At 38.0% G+C, this 12,833-nt stretch overlaps 1 protein-coding gene across 3 annotated transcripts in view; it reads left to right on the forward strand.

The window, feature by feature from the left end:
• Positions 1-12,833, forward strand: part of FYB1 (FYN binding protein 1) — a 49,903-nt gene that overhangs the window by 4,656 nt on the left and 32,414 nt on the right. For all 3 annotated transcript variants that reach the window (XR_008744782.1, XM_013302238.3, XM_055790862.1), the window contains exon 2: positions 1,109-2,255. Coding sequence is in view for 2 of the 3 variants with exons in the window: in XM_013302238.3 (XP_013157692.2) it covers positions 1,136-2,255 (1,120 nt within the window). In the remaining variant the exon portion in view is untranslated. The remainder of the gene's footprint in view (positions 1-1,108; positions 2,256-12,833) is intronic.

The raw sequence follows: 12,833 nt of genomic DNA on the forward strand, positions 1-12,833 counted from the left end.
TACTCCTTTGTTTCCAAACGAATCATCCAGAGCCCTTCATAGTTACAACATCCCTGATTTATACCATTAGTCTTACATTTTAGTTTTCACAAACAAAACAGATCTCACTGAAGTTGTGAATCAGATATGCCAATGCATCTGCCATAGCTGCACCCCTGCTGCTACTGCCGGCTGGGAAAGGACTCCCCCCTGCAGAGGGCTCCTGGACCCAAAGGTGGCCCCAGCCCAACACAGCAGGACTAGCTCACTCCCCTTCGCCCCCATTCTTCACCGCACTGAGTTTTAATTGTACTGCATTCCAATGTATTGAGGTTTTGCCCTTCAAATTAAAGACTGGTTCTGAAAGGTATTGAATAGGGCTGACCAATTAAAACATTCTTGAATGAAGCTGCGTTTTATCCACTTGGAATTGTTCAACTTCTTTTTTCCCCCCAAGAAGTATCTTTGACTGTATCTGGGTGTATTTTTTGTCATTTCTTCCTATTTTATTCCACATATTTTAATTTTCCTTCCACAAACGCAGTTTTTTGAGATACAAAATGGAGAAGAGACACAAGGACAAAATGTGGGCAAGGGGGTAGCAGCAGGGAAGAAAATTGCTGAGAAGGGAAAGAAAACCTGACACACACCTCAAACCAAAATTCTGTCTTCACAAAGGAACTTGTAGTGCTCCAAAGAGTTGGCAGCAATAACGTTAGCTTGGATCCAGGTTCTAGTACAATCTATGGTTCTCACTGTATGACATTCACATTTTTAGCAATGCATTAATTTTAAAGTAGTGTGTATTTTCTTATATTTATTAAGTGCTCAGTTCCCAATTCCAGAAATAAACAGAAATTATAATATGCCCAAAAGGAGTTGCATGACCGCTCTCTAAAGACAGTACTCCCACTGAAAATTTTTTAAAGATTGTATAACCAAAGCAAGAATATAACAAAATGCTCAGCTTCTCTAACCCTACAGGAAGATGTGCTACAATATCTCCACAGCCAATCAGCAGTACTACAAGCCTCAGACCAGGAAACTCTTTAAAGTACAGTATGTGTGAACATTGCAACGGGGACTTTCTCATTGCTGCTCTTTCTTTTTCTCTTCTTTATGCTCATAGGATGTCAAGGCAGATGTGAAATCACTCATGGCGAAATTTAACAAAGGTAGCAACCCCACAGAGGATACATCTGGTAACAGTCGACCTTTCAAAGTCCCAGGACAATTTATCCATACAGGATTACAGACAAAGAAAGCAGCACTTGAGAAATTTGCAAGTGAAGGAACTATATCTCCTCTTTCAGGACCCAGTACCCTCCACAAACCTGCTCATCCTAAGCCTCCTCTGGCAGCCAAGCCTTCAAATGACGATAAAACAGAGAAGGATCTAAAGTCCCCATGTTTGAAACCAGTGGCACAAAGGTTTGGGGTTCAGCTTCAGCCAACTAACAGAGAAAATGATGGAAAAGCTGGATGCACTAAACCCCCCACCAAAACCAGTGACCTGGCAAAAGAAGAACCAAAGCCTCTGTATCCTAAAATTGCAGGGAACAAGTTCCTTAACTCTGGTCCTCATGAGAAAGAAAAAAATCCTCTGGGGAAAAAAACAAATTCAAATTTTGTACCACAGGAAAGTGAGGCAAAACCAGCATTTTCAAAAGTAACTGCAGTTAAGGAAAAGTTCATGTCTGCAACACAAGCAAATGAGCCCAAGCCTTCTTTCTCTAAACCACGACTTGCACAGAAACCTTCTCTCAACCATGAGGTTACCCCCAACGAAGACACTTCTAATAAAAATGTGTTTCTGCAAAAAGGACTATCAAGCCCTAGACCAAATATACACTCATTTAAAGCAGCAAAGGAAATGGATGAAAATAGTAACCGTGCTGCAGAAGCTGCAGGCAGTAATTTTTTTAATATGGCTCTGAAACCTACTGGCCACTGGTCCAGCTTATCTCAAGGCAATCATGAAAATGTGGAGAAAAAGACTGAAGAAAAGGAAATGAATGCTGCCAAGAACATCCTTCTCAACAAAACCATCCAGGAAGAATCAGGTTCTTCTTCTAAGTTCCGTAAAATGAACACAGAGCTTGCTGCAGGAAGGTCATCAGGTGGATCTCAAGAGAAAAAGGATGGGAACAGGAGCTCAGGACCCCCTATGCAAAAATCCTTGCCCCCACTGTTCAGCCTGGGCCAACCCCCACAGAAGCCCAGCAGACCCCCCAGCGTGGACCTGGAAAAGTTCCGCAAGAGGATACCAAAAGACAGTGAGTCCTCTCGGTTCTTGCTTTCTTGGGTAATGGCCTTTTTATGCATTTAGTATCTAGTTCATTCCAGGTGGAACCCCCTCTTCTGTTCAGAAGTAACAAGACATGCATTAGAGAAGCCCTTAAAGCTTTAACTTATGTTTGTGTCTTTTCCGTACAGGACAGAAATCAAAATTATATTCTCCCTACCCCAGTGACAAAGTGTAGGATGAATGCTTTCTGTACTGGCTTTATTTGTTTTTCAAAACTACTGAGATGTAGCTATAATTTGTGTCAGGGAGTTTAAGTATTTTTCTCAACAGACAGTTAAGTCCTGACTTCCTATAAATGAGATGCTGATGTTGTGTCCCCTGTTCTCAACAGCAACTTCCTGGGTGCAGCTTGAGGGCCACCAAAATGATACGCTACAGCCTGTAGTAAACACACTTTTTTCTTTCTTTTTTGCCTTTCACAATGACTAATCACAGTGTGACCCTATAAGTTGCTGTATTTTAAAGTTTAGAAAGTTGCAAAATTACAGAATCAATTATTCCCACATGGAACTCCATCAATTTTACACCCAGATCTGAATCCAGACTCAAAAAACATATCCAGGACTTGGCATTTTCTGTTGAGTTTGCAGGACTTCAGTAGTGTGGCAATCAGTAGCATCTGAGGTTCTGCCTCACTATTTTTGTAAAGAACCAAGCCTCTGAACTTTCTGATGGTCATAATCCAGGCATGAACATGAAAGCCTATCACTAGGTATTTGTAAAATCTGAGATGGTCATGTGTGTGATGAGACCTTCTGTAAATACATTTGAAATACCTGGGAAGACACAAATCCCTGTGAAGAGCAGAAATTCCTGTGGCTCCACTCCCGCAGAGTTCTGCTTCAGCAATTTCGTTTCACTACATAAGAAAAGTTGCAACAACAATATAAGCTGTTTCTAAGGCACTCAAAATATGCCCTTGAAGATCTCATGTAAAAATGTAGTTTCCTGAAGTCTGATTCACGTATACACTGTCACCTCCTTAAAGAAAAGATCAGTTTTGCAGAGGTTCTGCATCTCCTTAATTGTCCCTTAAATCACCTGTATTTCAAACTTTAGGCTTAAGGTTTTTTCTCCAAAGGTTTTAGGCACTCAGACAACTCTAAAAACTTAAAATCAGCCACTGCAGTTGGAATGGGTGATGCCAATTGACATATTTGTATTACAAGTTTTATAAGAGCTGAAGGAGGCTTTCTCTTTTTTCTTACAGCACCAGGGGCTAGGAACTATGATTGCATAAGAAATTCTGATCACATTTTAAAATCAAATTTTTAAGTTGTATGGGTCCAGAGGAAACCTGTTCTTGATCTTGGTGCCTGAGAGAAAGGAGGACAGAAATTGAAATTTCTTATTGTATTAAATTTTTATGGGATTTTCTTTTTCTTTTCTTTTTTTTTTTTTTTTTCTTTCCTTAATGCACTGCTGTCTGCACTGAGCTCAGGAACCAAAGAATATATTCAGTCCTCACATGTATTTTGTTAGCTCAAGTAAAATTAACTGTTTGTGTCCTGCAAGTAATTGTCAGGTGATACACACAGCTAAGTGATTTCTGATAATGAGGTGCATTTCACCTACGTTAGTCAGCCTTAACTATCTCTCTTAGATTAAGCAGATCAAACTGAAGGCTTAAATTTGCAGTGTAGTCAGAGGGAAAGGGAGATGCCCAATGCCATTTAGATGCCTAATGTAGCTGACAACAGATGCCCTGAATAGCTCCACACTGTGCATGTACAGTAATACACCAGGTACATTCATGTAATTTAATTGATACAGAATTTGCCCTTGTGCCTTCCATAATTAGAATACAGTACAACTTGTGTTTCAGCAGCTTTGAATACACATAAGATTGGTCTTCCTGAGACCGAAGACATTCAAAGGGGTTATGATTGGATGAAAAAACTGAGAGATTACTTTCTTTAAAGACAAAAAGCCATATTAAAAACACAGTGTGCATGCAACTATATGTTCTGTTATTATTAATTCCACTCAAAATAGAAGTGTATCAGTAATATAAAATGTACTTTCCTGTCAGCTGCTACATTCTGGTTTTCCTGTGTCACACTACGGTTATGGTAATTTTCTCAAAAATCCATGATCAGGGCCAGATCCTTAAATGGTGTAAATTTGTGTACCTCTTTAAAAGAAGTATGCCAATATACGACAGTCTGAGCAGTTGACCCTTCTCCACAGAACACTGTTCAGCATGGTGAGCTTTACTTGAGTGCCCAGAGCAGTCTCAGAATGGAAAGGCAGCATTTTCAGCAAATGCTCTGATTAAATAAAAACAGTAAGAGCTTTGCTAGCTAAAACTTCAAGAAATCGTAGCAAAAGCTGGAAACACCCAAAACTGCAATTTATTTTTTTAAAATACATTTTTTAGTGTATTTTTAAGTAATTAATGGAGGAATTATTTTATTTGTTTGTTTGTTGTTTATTCCATTATTTAATATTTTTTCTCATTTCTGTGCAGTTACAGACACAGAGCATTTTCTTACCCTCTTTTTGTGTTCCTAACCTGAAGTTCAGATATATTTCTCCTACATGTTTAAAATTAATACTGTGAACACAGCTGTAAGGATAATACCAGAACTTTTGCTAGAAGGAGGATCTCCAGTTGTCACTAACCAGCACTAGGGTAGCCACTGGCCTAGATGAGTTGCACTGGGAGCATGAGCTAAGGATGGAGCTGCACAGCGTGGTGGCATAGGCTGTTCTCCAAACTTGTTGCAAAATACACACCCAGCTCAGTAGAACGGAAGGATCAGATATGGTCTTCTCTCCTTCACAGTCTTTGGGTCAGGGCAAGAAAGATTTAGAAACCACATCAATATGAAGGTGTTTATAGTGGCCCTGAATTTCAGCCTTCCTCTCTAGAGCTGGCATGTAGACCTTGATGTTCTGTTTGGCTTTAATTAACAGGCCTGATTTCTTTGTGACTAGAACTCTCCTTAGAACCATTCTGGTGGAGAGACCACATGTTCTAGAGTGAATCCTGAACAAACTCATTTTCAGCTCAAGTTATTCAGTGCTGTTGGGTTTCTTGGAACGTTATATTTGAATAACAAAACCTACCTGCTTTGGAAGGGTAGTTAAACTGAACTTTTTTTTTTTTCTTTTTTCTTTTTTAACTGTCATTTCAAGAATCGAAGTCATGTCAGGAAGATGCCACCCCCACAGCAGAAATTCTTCCTGCTCATTAGTTTGTCCTGATAAACAGCAGCTTGCCATAGTTGCTTAATTTGCCACTGTGATTCGGGTGCTGAGTAAAAGAAGAACAAGCAAATGGAAATGGTTTTCCCACTCGACAAAGCTTTCTGAGATCTAGTCTTTCAGGGGTTTTGATCTGCACTAGGGAAAAAGTTGGGCCTTGTGTTATCTTTGAGAAAAGCTCCACACGTGGCGATTGTTACACTCGTGTTAGGGGCATGTGCCTGGGCTGCAGAAAACCTTGTATTGCCTGATTTAAACCAGCAGTGTGAACTCTGCTTTCCCAGAAGTATCAATCCATCCCTTTTTGTTTGGTGGTTATTCTTTCTTATGAAAGCTACTTTACTGTTTTTTTGTAATCAGGTAGTCACTGTGCATGAAATAACTTTAAACATTAGAGGCTGAAGGACTTGCCTTAGTGCAGCACCCTTAGTCATGTGTGGGAGAAAGGTTTAAACTGTCATCCATGCCAGCATGGATACTAAGGGATGCTGGTTTTGTGTTGGCCTTGCTTTGGTTTAGAAATTTTCATCTAGTCCTGAAAAACTTTTCTTGATAAAACTTCTGCAGATACAATTGTCTTGCTGAGGAGATTTGACTATTGATACATTAACATTCTCCACTGAGGGCAGGCTTTAAGAAATTCCTGTCTGGACCTGTGAATACATGGCACTCCGGTAGAGTCCTGTGTTATGTCCCATTACAGCAATTTTCCCAGAGAGTAGATCATACTTGTGTCAGCTCAGAATCAAGGAGATGCATGTGCTTTCTAGATTCAGAAAATAATACTAATGGTACTGTTTCGTAATAAACACCTGAAGTTCAAACAGGGTTTTGTGAGAGAAAAGAAGGGAAGCAAAGTCATTTTGTTGACGGTTTTCCCATGTGAGGCCACAACCATGCTGTTGCTTTCAGAGGATAACTGCACCTGGGCTGACCTCGGAGGAATCGTGCATGTGCAGCCGGCCACCCACAAGCCAGCTGAAGGCTCAGGGTCCCTAGCGCTCTAAACACCTCTGAATGCCTCATGAACAATCAGCGCTGGGGCTTCAGCTAGGGAGACTATTTTGAGCTGTACTGGGAAAAACGAAAGGAAAGTGGTACTGAATCTAGGAGAAAAGAAGGCAAGTGAGAAAATTCTTACAATCTGTAATTTGGGTTATGGTTGTGTCTGCAGTCCTTGCTGAGGTTCTGTTCTGTGATGAATTGCATAGCCACACAGTGACATGGCTATTTTGGGTAAGACAACCTGAGGGAATGGAGGAATTAGAATTAGAGGTGCATTGTCAAAATTATCACAACAATCTGTTGGCAAAGGACACTCCCAAAGGACAGCAAATGTCTTAACTGTCTTTGCAATGCCCCGTAGAGCCAGTCAGTTGTGCTCTTACTTGCTGGCGAGATGAAACAGTGGTTTCCAAAGTTATAAACAGGGGACTTGTCTTAATCACAGCTGTTTAGTGCAGATTCTGGACTTAAAAGCTCAGTGTAGGTTTTCTTTTTATACCTCGGTGCTAAATTGGATTAAGTTATGCAACAGCTCAGTATTAAGGCATAAGGGGATAAAAAGAATTGTAAATTGAGCTAAACACTCAGTTTCTAAGACAGATTAATCTAAAATTAGGTGATGATATCCAAACAACATTGTTCAGGCTGGGATGAGGGTAGCTGTGTGTGATGATGTGATGCCTCAATTTGCACAGGTGAACTATAGCGTACCATAAAACTCTGTACGGGTCAAGAAAGTGCCAAAATGGTGATTTCAGAATAGCATGATAATTATGTGCAATTATGTGCCTGGACTTTGCTACATTGCATTTTAAGTAATACCAAAAATGCACTGAGGTGAGATTATTTGTGAGAATTTGAAGACTTCAAGGCTTTCTACCTAGTCTTTTATGAGATTTCTTGATATTGATGTCTATTATTATTGGTCCCTCATACATTCACCAGAAAACTATGGAAGCAAGGTTGAAATTACAATCACACATATCTGTCAAAAACTTAACTTTGCTGGATCTGCTTAACTTTGTTGGATCTGCTTGAAAGCAACTACAAAGTCTGGAGAGAAGCTGTAGGTAGTTTTTAGTGGAAATGACTGCAAAACTTCTTAGCTTTCCTCTCCAGACATTCCTTGCTCTCCTCCTCTGAAAGTGAGAGAACCCAAATGATTTGTCTTTCAGCAGCATTATACTGAAATATTTTACTCTTCTGAGAAACAGGAGAATCATTTTTTTAAGTTTCTAGAACTGAAGAATAATGCTCAGCTGAAATACAGTCAAATGGTGTATTTATCATGAAAGTCAGACCACAGCATGTGAAATGTCACACAACATACATAGTTTGGTACAAGTGCAATGAAATCCCCTGTGTGGGTCTGACCCCAAAGATGTCTTGTTCATGGGACTGGTATAAAGTCAGCTTCAAGATTTCTAATTTCATTATTATTTCTTTGGTCATCTTTCAGTAGTTCAACCTGTAAGTTCCAAAAGACCAGCTGGATTAGATTTCACTCAGTCTTTTTGCTCACATCTTCATTCTCCAGTTATAATTAGACACACCATAACTATAGAATATGCATGCAAGACTAGATTTTTCAATAAGCAAAGAGTGGACACATGCTTTTAGTCTGCTTCAGTCAGAAAGAAATTTTTTCAGATTTTTTAAGAGCCTCCCCAGCAATGAATATTAATGCTATGGAGAAAACCCTGCCACACTGAAGTTTTCAGAGCATTGTGTTTAATTTGTCAAGGATTTGCCATATAGTTATGCTAAAATATGTGGACAAGACTAAAAACTAAACTGCTACTATGGTTTACAGCACTGAAGAAGATGAATCACTGCAATTTAAACATTCTGATAGAAATATGAATGAGACAAGTTATCTATCTGACTAAGGAAAAAGATAAATCTAATCCAAGTTAACAGATAAAATAATCTTGAGGGAAATCAACATTCAGTATTTCCCTGCAGAAGATTGTTCTGGGTACAACTTGCTGTTGTGCATTAGGAAGCAAAAGTACACATGAAAACATTGCAAATTAGTATTTAAATTCATTGCCCTTGATTATTTCCTTACCTAAAACAGTCTGCAATATCTTCCAAGTAACGTAATGTATGTTTTTATTCTAAAATAAATTAAATGTATCCACCAACAAACTACCAGAGGACAGTTCTCAGTTGTGAATTTTCATAGATTCTGTCATCGGCACATTCATAGATCTTCCTCTAAGTATCTCCATTTTTGTTTGTTGGGCCTTATGTGGCACACTTGTTCCCTTCCAGAAGATATGATTCTATTAAAATTAGCAGTAAGGTATGGATTGTTTATATCATAGTATGGAAGCACAGAAATATGTTTTTCTCATGTATACACTTGTTATAGTCCACATATGAATTCTAGAGTCATCTTTGCACTTGACTCCACTAAGTCCCATTGAGTTAGCTATAATCATTGCTGAGTGGATACTTCAGAATCTAGGATGCAAAATTTAGGACTCTGAAGATAAACCATGCAAATGCACTGCTAATTTTGTTGAGTAAGCCTAACCAATCACTAGCAAATCCAAACTGCAAACCCACTGATACACAGTTTGAATTCTTCTGAGCCCACTTCTGGTTAGAATCAAAGTATATGCCTAATGTATTGTCTCAAAAGGTCTGGACTTCTGCAAAGGAGTGAATGAAAAACATGATGCATTATGCTGTATTATAAATGTGTCCACTGTCCAGCAGTAGATGGGTTTAACACAACACCTTTGGAATTACACCACATACAAAAGGAGTCTTTGTGAAGGAGTGTTGAGAATACGAGTTAGAAAGGAGAATTTAAAAGGAGGGGAAAAATACTCCTATGTCTTTATCATGGAAAGTGACAGAAAGGAAACTGCTGGAGAGAAAACAGTAAAACTGATGGAATTGAGTAATTCTGTGTGTTTAATTATGTTTCCCTGTTTTAGTTTTTGAAATCTTGTTATTTCCTACACCTATTTTGATTCACATGGAGAAATACTTCTGATTTGGTTGCATTACATGGATCACAGTACACAAGTAGCTTTACTGTACCAAAGCTGAAACTATTCTGAAACCTATCCATATCCAAATGTCAATATAAAGTATATTAATAATTTTAATTTAGAGGTCAGTAAGAATGATATGAACTGGCTGAAACTTTCCCATTCTTTAAGTTGATACAAATTTTGCTGAAAATCTACTTTGCAAATAATTGTAGCAATGAATTGTAGACAGCATATCACATTATTTTATAGATAGCTTTATGGTAAAGTTGAAAAAAAAAATATTTCCCATATATGCAAAAATATTGTGGTGATGAAGTTCTGGACACATTGCTGGTACCATTGTTGGAGAATGCATTTTAAACCCTAAAGGTTTTGTGTTTCACTAGCTCAAAAAAAAATGCTTTGTAGTCTGTTTACTGATAATTACAAGAAAGTTTGGCCCATGCTTCTCATATATCTGAAGTTTGACACATACTGAAATTTCTATTTTAGCTGGGAAGTCTTAATTTCTCTGTATGATATAAGTAATATTTTCTTAGTGGCTCACAGATTTAAAACCTACCTATGCAGCATGGATAATTTTTCAATTTGAGACAATATATACAACACTGGAGCAAGTATTTCCATCTTTTCATTTCCTAGACATATTTTGATTCACAGGAAGGAACACTTTTAATGCATCTTCATCATTTGGTTGCATTACATGGGTAACAATGCACAAGTTAATAAATTAATTAAGTTAGTCATCCAAATAGTTCATCACAGGAAACAGCCAGTCATTCCTGAAAGCTTTGATTTTAACTATTAAATACTAAAGTAAAAATTCAACATTAATAGAGAAAAACAAAATATTAAGCATTTCTTAGTAAAGATGTCAGGAAGCTTTTGAAAATGTATACTAACAAGTAATTTTATCCTAAAAGGTTAATTTTATTAACGAACATTTCTGTGTTCATCAGACAACCCTCCTAAAATGTGTGCATTTGGAACAATGATGTTCCTTGTTTGCAGATCCTGAAGAAAAATTGTGCAAACCTCCACTATTTCAATGCAAGACTTAGTCACATGGGAATTTTTTATGCAACTGATGTTTTATATATCAGCGTTTATACTCCTATGATTAATTTTTAACTAGAATTTCATGCTATGTATGATGTAATTATTTTTCAGATGGCATCATGGGTTTATGAAATTATCAACCCTTCAGTAATTTGTTGGTTTGGGAAATAAATAGTTACATTTTAAGTACATTTCTTTCAGTACATATTTTTTTGCTTGTCTTCGCATCATGGTATGCATTTTCATTTGCCTTTCCTTTCAAATATAAATGATTTATCAAAGATTTATTTTAAATTATTGCTATCTTACATGTCCTCCATCTCTGAATACTTCAGATTGCTGTTCTTTTTTCTTTCATCATTGCCTATGAAATGATACCATGCAATGTAAAATTAACTGGCTCAGGTTTATAAATATTTCTAATTAAGAAAAAAAGCAATCATTAAAGCTTTCTATCAGATAATGAGAAGTTTCACCTATAGTTCAATTTGGAATTAATTTTTGTATTCCCCTGTAGATAAGGATAGGCTTCTGCAAATAATTATACATCTGTAGTTTGAAATCACTTTCCTTATGTCAGTCAGCACTGCCCAGATGAAGTGTTCTGAAGTCTAACCTTAGATTTAGTCATCATGAAGCTCAAACCTGCAAGCTTCTACATACTGAAGTACTTTGGATGAAACCTGTGGGTTTTCTTTTGGGAATAAGATTATGTGCATGCTTAGTATTTTTCAGCTGTCAACCTTAAATGTAGATTTAGATGCTCACTTTCAGGTGTTGCTCATACTTCATCTGCTTGTCCCTACATTCTCACATAGAATGGTGAAAACCCACGACCAAGTATGTGGTCTAGGACTTACTATTTTTCTCTATGTCATTTCAAAAATATAAGGCATTGAATAGGTGTTAAATGTGATGTGAAATACCCTTGAGGCAGTGTGTGCCTCTGCTCTGGAAACAAGATTTCCCAGTTGGGATCAATGATAAGTTCTGCTTAAAAAAAGACAAATTCTCCATCTGCTTCAATCATGTTTTTCATGATGTATGAGCAACAATCAGCAAAGTAGTCTTAAAAAGTTCCCCTTTCCCTTCCTCAAAAATTACTCCTGGTTTTGGAGGTGATTTCATTTGTACAAAGCTCAAAAAGCAGCTTTACCATCTAACTGGGAGTAGAATCAGGAGAGATGAGGACAATAAAAGAAAAGAAAATTAAGAAAAGATTGTACCCAGGGATTTCTTAAAGTAGGTGCTGGACTCAGGGAGGGCAATAATCAAAAACTTTCAGTGGCCTTCATTTTCAAGGTGTGAGCAGTGTCCCCAGCAATTTTTGTGCCTCTGTTGTTACGGTATGTCTGTCAACAGCATCACCAAAAGCACTGAGCTTCGGTGATGTTGTAGGTTTACCTGCTTGCTTTGGGCAGCTCCAGAGCAGCATAATTGCGAAACCTGAAACTATGGCTTGTATCTGAACAAGTGTGTGGGTTAGGGAGCAGAGCACAGCTCTCTGCACATTATGAATAAAGTAGGAAGTGGGTGATCAGCTCCTGCAGGTGTTGTTGCACGTTCTTAGCAAACCCTCTGTAAAACCCAGAAAGCTCCCAGATCTCGCATGCAGAAATGGTGAAGTGTTCCACGATAAAACTGAAAACCAAGTTGCATTTGCAGGGTAGCTCAGAAGTATTTTGTTTTATGAAAGGATGCCACTTTAAAATACAAAACTTTTGACTGTGTAACTGCTTGAAAAATCCTGAAGTCTTTTTTTTGTAAAAACTAAATAAATTCATTAGCAAATTTAAAGTTCCGGGCATTTTTTGCCTGCAAAATGTTTCCTTGCAGTACCTGATCATTGCCAGGTTTTCTTTACGTTCATAAAAGCAGGAGTCAACAGCTCCCTGCACCAGGGGTCAAAGGGAATAAGGTCTTGCCAAAGACCATACACTAGGCCAGAGAAAGAGAGGGGTTGTCTGCTTTTTAGGATATGCAGTGAAGAAACACTTTTCCCTTTGTGTGCGAGAGACTCCCTTGTTATGGAAGGGATTTTCTCACATATGTCTACTGCTGTATGTTTATGGTCAAGTAGGTACGATCAGACCAGTCTTGAAATGGAAGGTAGTGTGATATGCCTTGCTATTCAGTTCCAGTTTTGTTTAGTATGCAGTCTTGGACTAGAAATTTCTGGGTTGAGGCAATAGATAGCTTAGATGCTACAGTCTGATACCTTGAACATAATTAAGAGTTAAGCTTTTGCAGCTAAGTCTGGA

Source organism: Falco peregrinus, chromosome Z (assembly GCF_023634155.1).
Source record: "Falco peregrinus isolate bFalPer1 chromosome Z, bFalPer1.pri, whole genome shotgun sequence".
Lineage (NCBI taxonomy): Eukaryota > Metazoa > Chordata > Aves > Falconiformes > Falconidae > Falco > Falco peregrinus.